The sequence below is a fragment of the Pongo pygmaeus genome, chromosome 16, assembly GCF_028885625.2.
Source record: "Pongo pygmaeus isolate AG05252 chromosome 16, NHGRI_mPonPyg2-v2.0_pri, whole genome shotgun sequence".
NCBI classification, from domain to species: domain Eukaryota; kingdom Metazoa; phylum Chordata; class Mammalia; order Primates; family Hominidae; genus Pongo; species Pongo pygmaeus.
The window spans coordinates 29,612,117-29,632,751 of record NC_072389.2 but is presented as its reverse complement, the minus strand read 5'-3'; the positions used below and the strand labels follow the sequence as shown (position 1 = coordinate 29,632,751).

At 48.3% G+C, this 20,635-nt stretch overlaps 1 protein-coding gene across 1 annotated transcript in view; it reads right to left on the bottom strand.

The window, feature by feature from the left end:
* Positions 1 to 20,113, bottom strand: part of ATP10A (ATPase phospholipid transporting 10A (putative)) — a 179,803-nt gene extending 159,690 nt beyond the window's left edge. Inside the window, exon 1 of the mRNA XM_054451653.2 lies at positions 19,324 to 20,113. Within this exon, the coding sequence (XP_054307628.1) occupies positions 19,324 to 19,772 (449 nt within the window). The 5' untranslated portion in view covers positions 19,773 to 20,113. The remainder of the gene's footprint in view (positions 1 to 19,323) is intronic.
* Positions 20,114 to 20,635: the final 522 nt, after the last annotated feature.

Below are 20,635 nucleotides of genomic sequence, written 5' to 3'. Positions count from 1 at the left end.
TCAAAATTCAGAGATGGAAGGAAACTCCTCGGTGCAAGTGGAGAGACAGATGTGATTTAAACGGGGAGTGGGGAGCATCATAAATTCACCAAGAATCTGGCTGAAGTGTGCCTCTATATAGACAGGATGATAGATTTTCCCATACCAGAGCCCAGACTTGGTGCAGAAAAGAGTTACTCCTCTCTGTGCAGGAATTCATCATTTGCATCCCGCATCACAGCAAAAGCAGGCACAGAGGCTTAGAGCCCTCTTAGACATCTATGAGTGAATACAGCTTCTTCCAACATCCCTCCCAGACTCCATCTACTCAGAGCTTATCCAGGCATCCAGAGTAGAAAAGGTCGTTTGGGGATATTCAAGGAAAACTGGTCCCCTGTAGAAAGACAGATGCACGGCTGCCACAGGGAAACTCCCATCTGAGCTATCTGGGAAAATCATGCCATGCCCACAGCTCCCGTCGCAGAACCCACCAACTCTAGAAGCTATTTTTGGATGCGCTTTCCGGTTAACACAAGAAACTAAGTTCAAGAACACGGACCAGGCACTGGAAGGGCTGGAGTCTCCCTTTTAGCCGATTTCCTGCTTCCCATGGTCTCGCGGAGCTGTTTTAGAGTGCTTGTCTGAAATGACACTATTACCCACCACCAAAACTGAGACAGCGCCCACCACACTGGATACTTGTGTTCAAGACAAATGGAATAGAGATATCACCCGATTTTACTGTCACCCCAAGAACATGAAGGAGTCAAAATTTCAGAAACAAATGATACAAGGCCACAAAGCACACAGTATTAAAACATACCTCTGTTATACACTTTGCTCACATATTTGTTATTTACAAGGAGTATGTGTCACAACATTGCAACTTGAACATTTTCATATAAAGACGGGGGGAGAATCTGCCATTCAGTAGAAGGGACCCTGAGGGAACAGGTGGTGCGTTTCTCTCCACGGCACGTCTTTGCCAGCTGGAGCCTCTACGAAAGCAAAGACTCATAAACTGCAACCTCAAGTTAAATTATGAGGCAAGTAAAAGGGAATTTTATGGGTCCTCCTAAACTGAGGAAGTTTAAGAGATATTTTTCTATTTTATCACCATGTTCCTAGTCTATTTGATTTTATGATGTCATATTTTAAAATAAAGGGATATTAATTGCCCAGGTAATCAAAAGTAAATCAAATAATTGAAATTGTTTTCTTTCGAAAAAAACTCTCCATTTTCCTGTGAGCTTTTAAAATGTAGGGAGAACAAGCACTTACTCAGTGTGCAGCTCCCCGCAACCTGATCCTCCTGCCCGCTCCACGCACTCTGAGTGGCAAAGGAAGAAGAGGGCTCCTGCCCCTCCTGCCTGGACCACCCCGAGAGGCTGCAGTGGGTGAGTAGTGAGGAGGGCAGACCTGGCCATGCACCAGCTGCCAAACAACCAGGCCTTGTGGACCCTGTGGCTTGCCGTCTGGGGACATGCTTAGCCCCTGTCTGCAAAATGAGACAAGGAGGGGCTGGCAGTCCGCACCACAACCTGGGAGGCACATGCGGTGGCTTCAGCTTGTCTTAAATGATAGGTTTCAGGCATGGGTGTTCTCCCTGTCCCTCCCATCCCCAGTCACTGTGTGCCTCCGATTTTATCCAAGGGGCACAAGCCTGAACAAGGGCCATAGCAAAGGGATGAATGAAAAGGTTTTCCATAAACTCCTACCAAATACCGGGAGAAAGTGGTTCTCCACAAATCCCTACCAAACACCAGGAGAAAGTGTGTGATGAGGTGGACACTCACCAAGCAAGACCTCGCCTCTCACGGAGCCCCTCTGGCTGGTGCCTCTCAGGAACTGTGGGGAGCACTGGCAGGCAGCTTCTCACTGCTGACTGCCAGGAATCTGGGCACGCACAAGGGACACAGACTGAATGTATTAAAGAAGGTGCCAGTGACATATTCAACAAAAGGCCAAGAAGACCAAGTGAAGCCTTCAAAATCAGGAAATCAGCATGGAGTGTGTGTGTGTGTGTGTGTGTGTGTGTGTGTGTGTGTGTGTGTGTGTGTGTGTGTGTGTGTCAGAGGCCACCTGGGTGATGGCTGAAGTTAACTGTGATGAGGCCCGGCAGCATGGAGTGTGTGTGTGTGTGTGTGTGTGTGTGTGTGTGTGTGTGTGTGTGTGTGTGTGTGTGTGTGTGTGTGTGTGTCAGAGGCCACCTGGGTGATGGCTGAAGTTAACTGTGATGAGGCCCGGCCACCTCCACCAACATACACACTGAGCCTCCCCGGAACTGTTTCGCATACTCTGCCTTGAGTTCACAGTCATGTCCCTGTTACCAGAGAGCAGGGCCTTACAACGAGTGTCAAGGTTGAGAGAAAGTGTGGGATGACATCTAGGCAACAAGACCACAGACAGGGCACCCGACCGCACCCATGCTGACAGCAACTCTCCTGGGCTCCCTGGCCAAAGGACTGCAGGGAGGGGAGTAAATACCCAGCCAGGGCCCGACATCTCTCCACTGGCAGCAGCAGCATAGTGAGTTAAGGGGCCACCTCCCTAGAGGTCCTGAGAGCAGCACAAATGCTACCGTGGGAGGGTCCCCAGGGTGCATGCTGCCCTAGGCACCACCCCAACGAAGCCGTCCCGGAATCCATGCAGAATGTCTCCATGGACGAAAAAGGCAAGATACTCAAACAGACACTGGTACCCCCATGTTCACAGCAGCACTGTTCACAATAGCCCAAAGGTGGAAGCGCCCAAGGGTCCGTTAACAGATGAATGGATAAACAAGATGTGGTGGTGGATTCACGCAATGGAATGGTACCCGCCTCAAAAAGGAGGCTCTGGCACATGCTCCAACACAGATAGGCCTTGAGGACACGATGCTGAGTGAAATAAGCTGGTCACTAAAGGACAAGTACTATGTGATTCCGCTCACATGAGACACCCAGGGCAGTCCACTTCATACAGGCTGAATGCAGAACCGTTGTCGCCAGGGGCTGGGCTTGGGGGGAAGCGGGAGTTAGTGTTTCACAGGCACAAAGTTTCCGTTTGGGAGGATTAAAAGTGTTGGAGAGCAGGGTGGTGGTGATGGTAACAACAATGTGAAGGTATTGAATTCCATGAACTGCATACTTAAAAGGGTTAAGTGGCTAATTTTCTGTTATGTGTATTTCACCATAATAAAACAATTTTTTAAAAGTAAAGCACAAGATAGAACACGCTTAAGGTTGTAAGGCTGTGTGTACCAGTGGAGCACAGCTCAGCTGCTCAGTGTGACAGTGACAAGCCGCAAGTTTGCACGTGGTCCACTTCCAGGAAGTGGAGGAGTCAGAGCACCCCACACCTCATGCCTCAACCTTCAGAACTGACATGCACAGCGCAGAGGGGCCACCCCTGGGCATGAAGGTAGACCGTGGTGGTGGCCCCAGGTTGCTGGGCGTTCTCTAAGATTTCCTAAATATCCCTGGATAAAAGAGACAGCATGAGAATCAGCTAGCCTGACATGTGACTGACACGTGCCTGACACATGCAGTGTTCTTTCAGTGATGTAAAATGACATCACAACATGAAGCTCCTGGAAGATGTTCTGGGTAGTGGTGCCTAAAGTGACGCCCACACACAAAAACATAACACCATCACAGGAGTGCAGAAAAATACTGCCACCTTTGTTTGTAATTGTGGTTTATTTTTTTATTTATATTTTGTATGTTTCAATAGATGTTAAGATATTTATGCGTTACATCCCTATAATTTATAAATAAATACACACCCACATTGGGTGCACATGCCCACTTTTTACTGATAGAGGTGTGAGATCAAAAACATTTGAAGACTGTGGCTGTAATGAACCAGCTACACTAAAAAGGATCAGTAACATATACATTTTTCTAAAAAGCATCCATACAGCATCTTTGTCAGCTATGCTTGTTAAATTCTGGGTATTGGCTTTTATCAGGATAACTATCTGGTGTTAGACACTTTCTCAAAAGCCAGAAATATTTAAACAACTTGATCTCATCCACACACGTCAAAGATCAAAGGGACACAGGAGGCTCTGACTGAGCAGCACGCGCAGGCACTCAGCCAGTGGCCCTGAGTAACATCTCTTGGGACCCCAGAGCCCCAGGGCCACCTGTTCTGCTCCGAAGCTCTGCCCCTTTTGGACTGAAACCTCCCTCTCTGGGCTCCCATTTCCTCACAGGAACAATGAAGAATTTATAAGCTCTTCACAGAGCTAGCTAAGAATGGTGCCATACAAATTCATAAAAATTCAGGCAAGTATATGGTGCTAGAGAAATACGTGAAGTTTTATCACTAAGTATTTGAACAACAATTTTAAAAAGCACCTTTTTTCCACCGTATCATGATCTTTGGGGGTCATGGGGTCTTCATGATCCCACTAAGCAATTTGGAGCTATTCCATATATTCCTAGCTAATTCAAACAGCTACAGCCCTTTTGTTTTGTTTTGTTTTGTTTTGAGACAGAGTCTTACTCTGTTACCTGGGCTGGAGTGCAGTAGTGCAATCATAATGACGTCTCACAGCACTCTTAACCTTCTGCGCTCAAGCAATCTCAGCCCCCCAAGCAGCTGGGACTACAGGCATGCACCACCATGCCCAGCTAATTTTTCGTATTTTTTGTAGGGATGAGGTTTCGCCATGTTTTCCAGGCTGGTATCCAACTCCTGAGCTCAAGCAATCCACCCACCTTGGCCTCCCAAAGTGCTGGGATTACAGATGTGAGCCACCACACCTGGCCTACAGCCATTTTTTAACGGAAATGATCTTAATCAATATTAACACACAAAAAGCTGCAGTTAAGAAGGTGGTTTCTGCCAGGCATGGCAGATAGAGCCTGTATTTCCAGCTACTTGGGGAGCTGAGGCAGGACTGTGTGAGGGCCAGGAGTTCAAGACCAGCCTGGCAACATAGCAAGACCTGGCCTCTAAAAAGTGTTTTTTGTTTTTTTTTTAATCATCTGTAAATTGAGGATGCAAAACAAGCAAAAAAATAAACATGGTATCTGTTTGTTAAACTCTGCAATGAACACATGTATTAGCTTCCCGCTGCGGCAACAAATTATGACAACTTGGTGGCTTCAAGTAACACAAATTTGGGGAGTTTTATTTTATTTATTTTGTTTTACAGAGATGGGGTCTTGCCCAGGCTGGAGTGCAGTAGCATAATCACAGCTCAGTGCAGCCTCAGTCTCCTGGTCTCAAGTGATCCTCCTGCCTCAGCCTCCTGAGGACCTGGGACTATAGGCTTGTGCCACTGCACCGGCTAAACAAATCTGTCATTTCACAATTCTGGAGGTCAATCTGACATGGGTCTTACTGGGGCAAAACGATGGTTTCAGCAGGGCTGCGGGAGAGAATGTTTCCTTGCCTTTTCCAGCTCCTAGAGCCGCCCATACTTTCAAAGCCAACAATGGCAAATTAAGTAGTATTCATATCGGACCTCTCTGCCCGCTCTTCTTCCACTTTCACAGACTTGTGATTACACTGGGCCCACAATTCACTCCAGAATAATCTCCCCATGTTTTTCCATGAGAAAGGGGAATTAGAATTGGCTGCAGTTAAGGTAGCACCATCAGCTGATTAGCCACCTTAACTGCAGCCAACTTTCATTCCCCTTTCTCATGGGACCTAAGGGAGAGCAGTAGCTCCAGGGATGTTTTACAATTTAAGTTCTATTATTATTCAAGCACTATGGGGCTGACAGGTCAGGAGAGGACTGCCATTGAAAAGAGGATTTGTTACTCAGAGTCCTCCAGAGAAGGAGCTCGCCGCTCCTACCGCTGTGGGAGGGGGAGCATAGGGGAGACCAGTGTCCTAGGAGGCAGGGACCTTGGTGAGAGGAGGTAGAGTCTTTTCTGTGCCTTCCATGGGAAAGAACAGGAGAAGCGGGGTGAGCAGGTTTAGAATCCATTAGTTTGAATAACCTCGGTGGACCCTGGGACAAAGGGCTGTCCCTAGCTGCCTGGTGGCTGGACCTGGGGTGACGAGAGCAGGTGCACAGTGGATGAAACACGGAGGGGGCCGAGGGTGTGGACGTTGGATTGGGTGGCTTGCACACGGAAGGCATGCTGCAGCAATGCTGTTTGCTATCTCTAGGAATTATCTAGCCCTGGGAGGGCCTGTCCCTCCGGAGGCAGCAAGGCTCCAGATGTCAAAGCACCAGACAAGAGAAAATAAAAAGACATCCTTAGTACAGGACTAAATAAGCAGGAACTGAGTTAAGATGTCACTGCATGCAGTAGTTAGGAACAGAGCCAAGAATTACAGACACCACCCTCCCTCCTTCTACATCTTCTCCAAGTCCCAAGGGCGCATTATGAAGGAATTCCCATTAAGTCTGGCCATACGCTTTACAGAGGAATTAACACAGGATAGGAAACTGAAAGGAGAAAAAGAGAAAAAGACCAGAAACGGAGGAATTTAACCGTGATCAAGGAGGAGCACGGCGCAGCTGCAGGACTGAGCTCAACTCTGGCTCTCACCTCCATGCCAGAGAGAACCTGAGGGTCTCTGTCAGCATGGCCTCCTGGCCCCGAAACATGCTCCCCATGGATGTGAAAGACCACAGGCAGCAGCCAGATTTCTCTGGAATGAATCAAACTTTCCATCCTGCTTAAAAGCAAATGATTTTCTTTCCAAAAAAAAAATGTGTACATGGAAAATATTACAATGCAAGTCACAATGAGAGTTAAAAAAGACACACACATCTGATTTGACTCAAGTCTGTCCTGGCAACACGAATAAATAAAATAATGACAATGATGGCACTATGAAATGCCATTACCTAGGTTTCTACCAATTAATTATGAGGGACAAGACATACATAACTAAATATAATTAAATCACGCAGGTCGATAAGATTACCCTTTTTGAGAAAATAATTACATGCCACGTATATTTTGAAACTGTTCACTGGAGGTGAACAATTTGTAGCCCATTATGTATATGAGACATTCTGGAAAACATCGCTTTGACTTATGTTCAAAAATGGTTGGCTTGTTCAGAGAGAGTCAGTGGGGAGCACCCAGCAGGAACAGGCGCCTCCCCAGCTCGCTCTCTCCCTGCCTCGTCTTTCCTCTCACAATGCTCTCAGTTTTCTGAGTCAACCATACTCCTGGGCCAAGGTGCAGCACTGGAGATGATCGAGACAGACAGCGTGGATGCGTTTTGTAAGGGAAAGAAAACTGATTTCCAATTTGGCAAAAAGCAACAGGAGAGACCCCGGCTGTGTCTGGTACCGCCTCAGCCGAGCCCTGAAGGGAAAGGCCCAGAAAAAGGGATGTGGCCACACCCTGGGGGCCAGCCCACAGGCGAGGCGAGTCCCCAGGCGCCATCCTACGCGGCCAGTTTTGGAAAACTGGAACTGTAGGGCGTCCGGCGGCAGCGGACCCAGCGCTGCTCCTTCCTCCCTCCCTCCCTCTCTCCCCCCCTCCCTCCCTCCCCAGCCCCGGTGACTCACTCCGCGGCCCGGCAGGGCGAGACCACGCCCACCGCCCCCCAAGACCTGGCCGCGCTCACCTCCCCTCCTGCACAGAGCACCCAAGGGCCCCAAGGTCACATCTGAACAAAGGATGGAACTTGGAACCTACATTTACCTTTCCTGCCCCTGACTTTTTAAACTGTTATTAGAAGTATACAAAAACAAAACGCAGGACACAAAAGTAGTGAAATGTTTTAAACTCTACAAATGACTCATTTCAAATGTGCGGTGACAGCCTGGGTTTCCTGCCATTTCGTTAACCCCTCGTGTACTGGATTCTTTTAGAAGCAGTAGTTTCCATGCCAAACATCACTTCTTGGGGGAAGCAAAGCAAACACAGGCTAGGGAGGGATGAGTGGGGATCTCGGCGACTCTGCCGAACTTGGGGAGGGAGCCTTGTCAAGTCTGGCCTGGCCCATGCTGAGGTGTGTTCGCACCCCAGGACCTTTCTAGAAAAGTCTTAGATTACTATACAAGAGGCAACTCTGATGCTGAAACAGAAATAAGGCAGGTCCCTGAGCGGATCTAAAGTTCCCTACTATGCAAGAGCTCACGGGCCTCCAAAGCACCTACTAAGCACCTTTCTGAGAAGACTTGCATGGAGGCCTCTGTTCCAAGGCTCTCCATTCCTGGTCTAGGTTGAGTTTCCTTTTGAAAACCAAGACTTACTTTACGTTTTTTTTTTAATTGTTATAACTGTTGATAAGCAAAAATCAATCAAAGACATCGTTAAATGTGCCAATGAATTTACTTCATTTTATGTTTTCAAAACAAACTTTCCCCCTAAAAGGTTATTATCAAATCCAATTTCATTTACAATATACACCACATTGCCATTTAAACAAAGAATGCTTTAATGTTACCATTTCCCCAGAATGCTTCTTCTAGTGAGGTACATTTTTCAGAAGACATTTGAGCCAACAGAGGGTATCTCTGGATCCTTGGCGGTCCTTAAAATTCTCAATGGGGGTCGGATCTATTCCCAATATTTCAAAATTCTTTCCAAAAACTGTCCATTTCCTCATGGTACAAGTATACAGCTAAATGACACCTAAAATTCTTTGGGCTTGGAGGCACAACTCAGTGTCTTAGCAATGTGGACAGGTCAGGTGCGGTCCCAGTATTTTGAGAGGCTGAGGTGGGATGATTGCTTGAGGCCAGGAGTTCGAGACCAGCCTGGGCGACATTGCAAGACCTCATCTCTAAAAATAAAACTGTATTAGAAATTTTAAAAAACTGAGGAAGTTTATTTTGATCAAAAGATCTTAATAGCAATAATGATAGCAGTAGTAACAGTAATACTAATGAGTTGCAACTAAACTTTTCAAATTCTTACCTGCCTGCCTGCCTGGCACTGTAGCCCACCCTCTCTGCATTATTTCACGTATTCCTCACAGCACACCAGAAGCTGCTATCTTCTCTCTTCCCCTCCCTCCAATTTAATGCCATCCTCCCTCCTATTGAATGCCACCCTCCTTCCAATTTAATGTTATCCTCTCTCCAATTTGATGCCATCCTCCCTCCAATTTAATGTCATCCTCCCTCTATCCTTCCTCCTGTTAAATGCCATCCTCCCTCCAAAGTAATGTTATACTCCCTCCTATTGAATGCCATCTTCCCTCCAATTTAAATGAGAACACTGGGATGAAGAGAAATGCATTCTGCCTAGCATCTAACTGCTGGCAAGGGTCTGACCTCATTGAGGGTGTTGGGGCTCAAGAACCAATACCGCAAAATATGGCACTTTGATGCGCTGAACTGAAGAACCCTCAGCGTCTCTCTAACCGCCCCCCAACCTCACCTCTCAATCCTCTGTCTCACCCAAAGCCCAAGATGAACTCCTCCAAAGTTCCCTTCTCTCCCTAAAATCCAGACACTCCAAAGAGGAAAACAAGTTTTTATTAACTGAATTCGTATTGTGGGAAGAAAAACTGAAGTCTGTCAACACAGCTGGACAGGCTTTTGTCACAAACCACTGTCTGCTCTGCAGGCCTGAAAGATTGTGGCCCAGACTATGGTGTGTTCTTCAAGCACCGTGAATTCCCCTAAAACTCATTTACTACCCCCCTACGATCATCCCCACTTCCCATCTCCCTTTCCCCTAAGAAGGAGGGTATATAACTCTCCGTACTCCACTGAGATTGGGCAATCATTCTCCTACAGTTCTTCTGTGCTATGCATGTTAATAAATGTGTATGCCTTTTCTCCTATTAATCTGCCCTTTGTCAGTTGATTTCCAGCAAACTTTCAGAGGGCAAAGGAGAAGTTTTCCTTTAGCCTCTACAAGGGCGTTTTAATTGCCTCTAACTAAAATGAGGACAAAAATTCTTAATTGCCTAATAAAAATAGTTTGGTAGGCAAAATATTCCAAAATACAGTATCCCCAGTGGAAAAATAACCACAAGGTATGTGCAGGGTAATTCATACAAACTGCACTCCGGGAAAATGCAAAACAAGTAAACATAGAAAGTCAGGCTAAGAGTCTTCTAAAAAAGCAGAAATCAAAATAGCTCTTCATGCTTCCTGTAAGTTCTGTCAGTGTGCTAAATATGGCAAGGTGAATCTTGTACAAATGTGCACAGTGGGCTCCCCTGCTGCAGGAGTTCAACAAGAAGCTGAAGCACCATGTTGTGACCAGCAGGAGTCTACCAGTCACCCAGCCCCTTCTCAACCTTCCCAAAACGTGGGGAAGCCCTGTCTTTAAAAGGTTCTTCCAAACATGCTTCTCAGTGAAGGCCTGACTGGCCTTTGGGAAAGGGTAGTCAATGGGGCAGGACCTTCCTGGGCAGGTGGGGGCATCGCATGTCAACCAGCAACCCCAGTTGTGAGTACCAGTGCCAGGGACACTGCCAGTCACTGTGATTGTTAAATGTCCACCAACACGTCGGGAAGGAAGTACTCCCCCCCAAGATGAGACCCCTGACCCCTTACTTGCAGGAAGGATGGAACCTGAGAATTGACAATCACCACAATGAATGACCATTAAATGAGCACCATGCAGGCCATGGCATAGCACCCGGGAACAGGCAGGTGGGGCTTCAAAGGCCACTGAAAGGTACAGAAGAACTGCATTAAAGAAGACCACTTGTGGTTCCAGTGAGCTATGATTGCACCAGTGCGCTCCGGCCTGGGCAACAGAGTTAGACCCTGTCTCAGAAAAAAAAAAAAAAAAAAAGACTCAGGAGATAACTTGATTGGTTCCTACTGACCAAAGAAATCAATTATAGAAATAACTGCAATGAACTAAAACCAATAAATTATATTTAAATCCACAAATTCATAATAATTTTTTTTTAGAAATGTTATATAGCCCGCAGGAGAAGTGGTTGGTTCTAGAGCTGGGGCAGCCGAAATAGATGAGCCTGGAACAGCCCATGTAGTCAGAGAGTAAGGGAGAGTTCAGAAAGAAGAAAGCCTGAGGCCTCTGAAGGACAGGACAGCCAGCCTGAAAGAGCTCCCAAAGGCCACAGCCTGGAACAGTGTGAGCAAAAGATCAATTACATTAATATCCACTGATCATCCCCAGAATAAAACAAATTTCCAGTAGACTACAATGACATCAATCATGGAGTATACAAATCAATGAGAAAGAAAAACAGCTGTTCTAAGAATTCTAGTTCATCAATAGAGAAGGAATGGGGGAAAAGAAAATGCCTATTAGACCACATCACAATAATTACTACAGACTTCATGGAAACAGAAAGGATTACAAGCGCATACCATCAGCAACTCTATGACAACAAATTATGTGACTCAAAGAAATGGACAACTTCCTAGAAAGATACAACTATCACAACTGACTTGAGAAGAAATAGTAAATCTGAACGGAGTCGTAACAAGTAAATGGGTTGCAATAGTAATCTTTAAAACTCCGCACAAAGAAATGCCCAGGCTCAGAGTGAAGTTATCTTCCATGTTGAATTCTTCCAAGGATTTAATGAAGAATTAATGCCGAATCTTCACAAAATCTTCCAAAAAAGAAAACAGGCCGGGCACAGTGGCTCACGCTTGTAATCCCAGCACTTTGGGAGGCCGAGGAGGATGGATCACCTGAAGTCAGGAGTTCGAGGCCAGCCTCATCAACATGGTGAAACCCGGTTTCTACTAGAAAAATACAAAAATTAGCCAGGCATTGTGATGCCTGCCTGTAATCCCAGCTATTCAGAGGCTGAGGCAGGAGAATCGCTTGAACCTGGGAGGCGGAGGTTGCAGTGAGCTGAGATCGCCCCATTGCACTCCAGCCTGGGCAACAAGAGTGAAACTCTGTCTCACAAAAAAAAAAAAGAAAAAAAAAAGAAAATAGTGGAAACATGGAAACACTCCCCAACTCATTCTATGAGACCAGTATAGTACTTTTCTGATATCAAAACCAGACAAAGACACACATACGGCCCCCAATCCCAAATATCGCATATAAATTCAAATGCAAAATTCTCCAACACATTCTAGTCAACGGAATCCAGCAAAATATAACAACAGATTGTACACCATGACCGAGTAAGTTTTATCCCAGGAATGCAAGATTGGTTTAACATTTGAAAATCAATTAATGAGTATATGTCATATTAGTTGAACTACACATAAAAGCCACATGATCATTTCAATAGACGTAGAAAAAGCCTTTGACAAAATCAAAAATTCTTTCTTGATGCAAAAACACTCAACAAAGTAGGAACAAAAGGGAACTTCATCAACCTGATAAAGAGCATCTATAAAACCCCACAGCTTGAAATCTCAGTATTGGTTAAAACACCACCCCCCCCCCCCCCCCACACACACACGCAAACAGCTAGCATCATACTTAATGGCAAAAAAGAATGCGTTCCCCCTAAGATCCGGAGCAAGAGAAGGATATCCATTTTTGCCATTTCTATTCAACATTATACTGGAGCTTCTAGCCAGGGCAATCAGGCAAGAAAAAGAAATGTAAGGTATCAGGTTGAAAGGGAATAAGTGAAACTATCTCTGCTTACTGATGAATGGTTCTATATGGAAAAGACTAAGGAAGCCACAAACAATTATTAGATGTAATAAGTGAGTCAGCCAGGTGGCAGGACACAGGATCAACATGTAAACATACTGACCAAAACTGATTAATGCATTAATGGAAAACTGTTTAGATCTAAATAAAGAATGTGACTTAGTGAATAGCTTTGTACTGATGTTATTTTCTTGATTTTTGAAAATTATAGTGCAGTTAAATGTTAAAATTAAAAGAAGGTGGGTAAGGGGTATGCATCTGTACTATTTTTGCAACTTCTCTGTTAAGTCTAAAATGATTTCAAAGTAAAAAGCTTGAGAATTTTAGAACGCTAACTGGTTACTGATATGGGTTGGCTCTCTGTCCCCACCCAAATCTCACCTTGAATTGTAATAATCCCCACATGTCAAGGGCAGGACCAGGTTGAGGTAACTGAATCATGGGGGCAGTTTTCTCCATGCTGTTCTTGTGATAGTGAGTGAGTCTCATGAGATCTGATGGTTTTACAAGCGTCTGGCATTTCCCCTGCTTGCACTCATTCTCTCTCCTGCTACCCTGTAAAGAGGTGCCTTCTGTCATGATTGTAAGTTTCCTGAGGCCTCCCCAGCCATGCATAACTATGAGTCAATTAAACCTGTTTTCTTTATAAATTACCCAGTCTCGGGTATTTCTTCATAGCAGCCTGAGAATGGTCTAATACAGTTAGCGTTAGAAGATGTTAGTGATCCAATATCAAGCACTTATTTCTCTTTTACTATGTAGGCTGGACCACTGGGAAACCAGCTAGTAGATGAGGGGAAGTGTCTCTTTATAAAAGTATTTCCTATAATAAATTAGGACACCACCATTTTGCAACCTCTAACAAATCAATGGATATAGGCAATGATCATCAATGGCTGTCAACATCACAAAAAGACAAGTGAGCACACGTATCTCCTAATGGAAATGCAGAACACCACCTAGGAATGTGGAGACCAAAACAACAACAATAACAAAAATTCAAACCTGAGCCTGATGAAACGCTGAGGAAGTGTGCAGACCCTCCTACCAATTCACAGAAATTACAATAGAAAAAAACATGTTACCTGAAACCACACAGAAGTAATCAGCAGTATTCAGGCCCTGGAAAACCCCACAGGACAAATAACCCAATTTCTTCAAAATAAATTGAAAGGGAAAAAAAGAAAGAGAATAGAGTTTTCTGGGGGAAAATCTATAGATTAAAAGAGACTTAAAAGATTTATCAGCCACCTGCTGAGTAGGCCTTATTTAGAGCTAATTCAAACATACATATTGAAATGTACACATCCCATTTATGACATAAGTGGAAATCTGAACACAAACTGGGTATTTAACAATATTAGGAAATTAGGCCGGGCACACTGGCTCAGGCTTGTCATCCCAGCACTTTGGGAGGTCAAGGAAGGAAGACAGCTGGAGCCCAGGAGTTGGAGACCAGCCTGGGCAGCATAGTGAGACCTTATCTCTATGAAATTTTCAAGAAAAATTAGCCAGGTGTGGTGGTGTGCACCTGTGGTCCCAGCCACTCAGGAGGCTGAGGCAGGAGGATCACTGGAGGCCAGGAGATGGAAGCTGCAGTGAACCGTGATCATGCCACTGTACTCCAGCCTAGGCAACAGAGCAAGACTCTGTCTTAAAAAATAATAATTTTTTTTAGGTATGATAATGGTATTTATAGTTTAGTTTTAAGAAGAGTCATGCTTTTCCAAAGACAAATACTGACACATTTACAGGTGAAACGTCAATGATGTCTGGAATTTGCATCAGAATGACAGAGGAGAAGGGAGTAGGTGGGAATACAGATAAAATAATGTTAGCCATGAGTTGCTAATTGTTGAAACTGGACAATGGTACATGGCAGTTTGTTACATGTGCACATTTCTATGTATGTGAAATTTTCTAGAATAATTATTTTAATGAGGCCTGTTGTTCTTGGGGTGGGAATAGCAAGTAAGGTAATAACTGTGAACACAGGGTCAGAGCAGGGTAGATCTGGGCTCAAATCACGGTACTGTCAGCTCCTAATAGTGTGACTTTAGGCAAGCTATTGAGTCTTGAAGCCTCAGTTTCCTCATCTGTGGAATGGGGATGTGGAAATGATATGATTGTTGGGAGGATAAAATGGAATTGTGCATATAGAACATTTGGCTCATATTAACAAGTAAAAAAAGAACTGCCTCATGAACAAGGCTGCCTTTGGATGACAACCAAGGTTTTAGGAAAAGAAGCATTCTTTTTCCACTGCAACTTGACCTCATGAGCCCAGTAATATATGACATGTAACAGGTACCGAAAAATTATTTCCAACAAACATGTGAATGGCAATGTGGAAATAATATTCCGCAAGCGTCCAGTGCCCTAACCTACCTACAGAGATGTCAACCCTGCTTAAGAACTGGCATGGTCCCTGCGCATTCTTAACTCCTGGGTCTTGTCCTGGTGTCTCTGCTTTTGCAAACCTTTTACCCAAATGACAGGGTGCTGTGCTTCCCAGGGGAAAGATGTGTTGACTGCTGGCCTCTTGTTGCATTAAGAGGGAGGATGGAGGGAATATGCCCCGAAAGAGCCAAGGGTGCCACAGAGGAAGAGATGAGGCTCACCTGGAAGGGAAGGGAAAGAGGCACGGAGGAGGAATGGAAGAGGGGAGACAAGAGAAACAAAAGCCCTGGCAGAAAAAGAAAACAAAAGGAGGACCTTGTTGGGTGAGAATCTCACCTTCTCATCCGCTCAGCTCTTCCGAAACAACAAAACATGAAGGGCAGGGGACACGGGTTGGATAAATAACCCTGGTGGGCTGGGAAAATGGAGTGAAAATAAAAGTGAGGGGAAGAGACCAAAAGTAGGGCAATTCCAAAATAAGCAGAGAGCACCTCCTGACTACCCGTTTCCCAAAAGATGACGGAAAGACGCTGAGATGCTGCCCTCAGACCCAAGCACAGAGCCCAGAAGATTCAGGGAAAAGTCATCTCTGGTTATTTCCTGCAGAAATACTGCTAGTTACATCATCCTGGAGACAGACACTGAAAGGTGTCAATAAGATTATATTCAAGTCATCACCAAGTACATAGAAGAAAAAGAGAGAGAGAGAAAAAAAAAGATAACAATAGCCTAGGCAGGCTTTGGGGGACAGATGAGATCACTGGCCCAGGTTCTCCTCCGGCAGCACCCTTGCAAGGCACACTCCATTTCTGGGAGCAGGACTCCAGGTCTGCTGATTTAAGGTTTCCCCCCTCACCCCTGCTGTGGAAGAGGTGGATGAGAAAGCTTTCTGCAAGGCACAAAGTCTTCCTCTGATAGGAGATCTCTGCTTCCTGCCTGCAGAACCGCCCGCCACTCTCCCAGCCTAGGCTGAGTCCCTTTGCCCTTCTCTTCCCCTCTCCTCCTCCAGCCCTACCCAGCAGGAGCCCTGAGATTGCTCTGCTGCCCCCTCAGCCCTCGGCCCCCAGGGATGCCCACCCTGTTCCAGCTGGACACTCAGTGTTGGAGACCGATGTCAGCTAAAGGGAAGTCCAAGCCTCAAATGAAAGCCGGAGGCCACATCCCCTTAGACTCTCACCAGGGCTCACTCAGTGGCAGCGTCTCAAGCGCAGGCAGCCCCTTTCTTCCCACCCAGGGCTATGGGAAGATGGCTTCTCTGAACGGCCTCAGCCAGCACCGAGGCCCACATGATCAGAGGGGCTTCCCACACCCTCCCCATCCCACTGGACCACAGCTTAGTGATGCTGGGTGGGTGGGCCCTTCCCCCCAGCAGGCGCCACAGGCAGGACCTAACCCCCCCAGAATCACCCAGTGCTCCCCCAACCTGCTGAGTGTGGCTCAAGAGAGTTTTCCTAAATTGCGTGTGAGATCCATTAGGAGAAAATGTGTTCAGAAGGAGGAAACAGACGACTACTTCTCAAACACCCTGGCCTAGGAAGCTACATTTCTAACAGGCTCCAAAGGGATTCTCACAGAAAGGGGCCCAAGGATGGTGTCACTGAAAAACAGCACATAAATAATAACATAAACGATGACGCACTACGGGCTGCACATCCACATACAAGGGAATGTCCAAGAAGTCACTTCTGGGACAGTGGCAGCCGGTAAGACTTCCAGCTAAAGTCTGCTCATACGCTGCGTGAACAGTGCGTTGCACGCTTGGACCGACACTCCTATGCACAGCAGCTAGAGCAGCAACACTGGGAGGAAGCGCCACACAAAACAGACCTAGACAGTTCACAGTCGTGCTTCTGATCTTCTCTGCAGTCAACCAAAGGCACCGCACAGACCTTGGCCTGACACAGAAGTCATTTCCTTGGCTGCTCTGTGCTGTCTGGGTGCCAGGTCCTGAGAGCCAGGGCTTCATGTCGATGCTTCACCCCAGTGTACCCTAGAACCTGTTCTCAATCTCTGTGCCATGACCCTGTGCACCCCCCGCCCCCGATCTCTCACTGCAGCACTCACCCTCTGCCCCACCTTGCTTGGCACCATTTTCCTGGTCCTCACACCACCATCCCAGACTCTTGTCCTGCGCTGGGAGGCCTCGCCTGACATGGAGCCTGCATCCCAGGGCTAGGAGCCCCACCCAGGACTTCACCTGGTAGACACACCCTACGGTGTCATCTGTCCCTACAGTAAACTCTGGGTGAAACCAGCCTCCTCTTCCTTCTATTCCCAGGGCCTGGCACCACCTCTTCCAGCCTTTCTGGGACTGGAAGAATTTGACCTGCCTTCCCAGGGAACAATAAACAGAAGTAGGGCATTGGGCCCACTGTCCTCAAGGCGGCTGGGAAGTGAATGAAAAATGCTGACAGTTCCTTCAGTAAGGAAGAAGACAGAGTCTGAGGGAGAGTTAAGATGCCTGGAGTCAACGGCAGATTGGAAGGGGAGGGAAACGTAGATGGGTGTAGTCCAAATGGAAGCTGAAGTTTCAAAGTCCCATGAAGCCTTACAAGCTCATAGAAACAAGAGAATAGCTTTTAGATCCAACCTCAGTTTCCTCATCTGCAAGATGGGTATGATAGTTACCATGAGGATCAAATGACATAATGGATTCAAAGCACTTTGCCAACCGAAAATAAACGATATTTCTCCTGAGGCATAAGTATTTCTAAAAAGGAGGCTACAGGAGTTACGGGCTCAGTAATAACAGGAAGTGGTATCTGTGCAAAGGCTTAAAACTGTTGAGCCCCACCAGGGCTATGTGGTGGAGGCCTCGCTCGGGGGACACGGAGGGCATTTGTGTAAGGGGTGCCGCTCTTGTCCCTGCTGAGGCTTCTGGCGAACAGGGGCCGGGAAATCCCACAGCCCGGTCTAATGACAGTCACGCTTGCTGACTGGCCGAAGGGCAAGGCTTGGGAGCAGGCAGAGTGGTGTTTCTGAAAGTGTGGGCCATCATATAAGAGTCACCTGCATGCTAATCTAATACATTCCTGGGCTCAATCCCAGGCCTGCTGAGTGAGACACTTTGGAAAACTGTTATTTTAACAAGTGCCTCCAGTGACTCTTACAAAAGTTTCAGAAGCACGAGCACAGAAATATTCAAAAAGCTGTGCGGTCGGGAAGACCTGGGTCAAATCCCAGTACCACGACCTTGCTGCTGTGTGACACTGGGCAGGTTTACTTAACCTCTCTGAACCCGTTTACTCTGTTTACAAAAATATGGAGCATAGCCACTGCAGTGTTGCTGGGAGGGTGAAAGGTACTCAACTACAGAGGCACGCATCCATGGCTTCATCCAAGCTATGAGTGCCTGTGTCTAAGGCATTCATGAATGTCTACCTCTAAGAGGCAGGAGCCACTCCGACCCTCCTCTTTTAGGGGAACAATCTGCCACTAAGAGAGCATAGGGCTTCCTAGAGTCTCCCCATGCATAATGGAAGCCAGATACCGCTAATGTTCTATTCAGAAGCCCATCTCAGTCCCTGTACCCGGGTCAAGCAAGGTGAGGCAGGAGGTAACGATGGGCTGAGCTTTGGAGGAAAGCTAAGACGACCCACCTTTCTCAGGGACAGGGCCTTGAGGTGGTCCAGGCTGCTGGACACAGCTCCAAGATGGATCTACCAAGGGGCTCTCTTGGGGTGGAGAGCATAAAGGATGAAAAGGCCGCAGGCCTCTGGATAGGTCCGCCCGAGACTCTAAAACTCAGGGAGGGAAAAAGAGCAGGAGTGGTCCATCGCAGGGTCACCCCTAGTACTGGCCGTGGCAAGGCTCACAAACGCCCCACAGCCTCTTTCCCCCAGGAAGCAGGTTAAGATGAAGAAAATTAGGCAGGCAGCTACCGGGCGGTGCCTGGCTTGCGACTCATGGCTCACAGTGGAGGATGGACACTGCTGTTATTTCCCCTGCCCTGGTACCTGGGCAGTGCCAGGCATATCAGGACTTGGCAGGAGTTTCACTTTGCTGCTGTCCTGAGCCGAGCTGTTATCAGACTGAGCTTTACTGTCCTATGCCGGCTGTTCAGAGACCACTGTGCCTGGCCGAATACTGAAGCAGGGACTTCAGGCCAGGGGGCCAGGCTGGCTTTTCCTGCCTTTCACTTCAGGTGGGGGCGGCTGTGGATGAGGATGCCCAGCGGCAGTCGGTTTCGAGCCCTGGGATCATTCTGGCCCCGACACGGAGTGACAGGGGATCCCCACGCGTCCCCGCATCCAGGGCGCCCCTTTAGCCGCCGCCGGGGCACAGAGAGGCCTTGGCGGCGCTGTGGCTTCGGTCGGCACCTGGTCCCGCGCAGCCGGGCCCTCCACCCAGAGTGGAGCTGCCTTCTAAGCACCCAGCCCCTGCCAATCACCGCGCCCAACACCAAGTTCCCGGGGCGCCCTGCCCTGCGCCACCGCGCGCTCGCTCGCCCGCCCGCCCGACTCACCTGCTGAAGACCAGGCAGCCCAGGTGGTTGATCTTGTGGTCGGAGCGGTGGCGGCTGTAGTCCTCCCACAGGTCCCTGAAGGCCGTGATGGCCAGGATGAAGAGCACCGGCGCCAGCGCCAGGCCGGGCTGGAAGGCGTTCACCGCCGGCACGAAGTTGAGCAGCGCGATGAAGACAAAGTACACGTTGGCCGGGCGGTGGAACTGCTCGAACAGGTTCTTGGGCAGGAAGGACAGCAGCGTGTACTTGGTGGTCTTGAGCCGGTTGTCGGCCAGGTGCTGGGCACACCTGCGCCGCCGTCGCCGCTCGCCCTTGGCCGCGCCAGCCGCAGGGTCCTCTGCGCCCGGGGGCGGCAGCAGGTTGGAGCGCACCGTGCGCGTCCTGCCCTCCCGGCGCCTCCGCCGTCCCGGAGGCCCGGGCTTCTCGGTCCCCGCCGGCTCCCGCTCCATGGCCGCGTGTCGCCTCTCCCGGCTCCTCCGCCGCTCACGCCCGCCCGCGCCGGCCTCTTAGGTTATCATCACTCGCGGCCCGGGCGCGGCGGTGCGAGCTCCCCGCCTGCGGGACGCACGGAGACCGCGGTCAGCGCGCCGCCCGGCCGGCCCAGCGCGCCCAGCCCGCGCCCAGGCCCGTCCACTCCCGTCCAGCCCCGCCGCCCGGCCGCAGTCCTCAGGGCGCAAGCTGGGCGGGTGCCGCACAGAGCCCCCTTGTCCTCGCCGCCCGCCCCCCGCCCGGGTCGTTTCCGCTGCGGTGGCCACGGCCCCGCCCTCGTTCCGCGCCCGGACTGGGCCACGCCGGATAGCGGGAAACAAAAAAAGCCCGAGCTGGAAACTTCAGAGAGGTTTAGTTTCGTTTCCCAGAAGCATCAGTTCGGTCCCAAAACACTGCAAACGCGCGCTGTCTGCAGTAGGAGAGAGGAAACCGCGAAGCGCGAGAAAAGGCGCCCCCGTCCCCGAGCAGCCCGCGCGCCCTTCCAGGGGCCAGACCTGCTCCATCCTGGACGGCGAAACGACCTCGGGAGACCCCGGTTAGGACCCTACTCCAGGGATCAACTGGAATCAAAATCCAAAGGAGCCATGGCATCCAGTGCTCCAATTTTTAAGTCTTTTTTACGGAGGACCTCTGCGCCTGGGGAGCCCTGGGAAGGGCGATTCCGCGTTGCCTCTAAGAACTTCTTTCCTACCCCATTGCCCAGCTCCCACCACTTTCAGATTCCGTTCTTGGGTGAACTAGACCGTTTCCTTTCCACCATCATCATCACTACCTTTCCTTCCTCTCCTAAATAAATTCTTTTTCTTTTTTCTGTTCTTTTTTC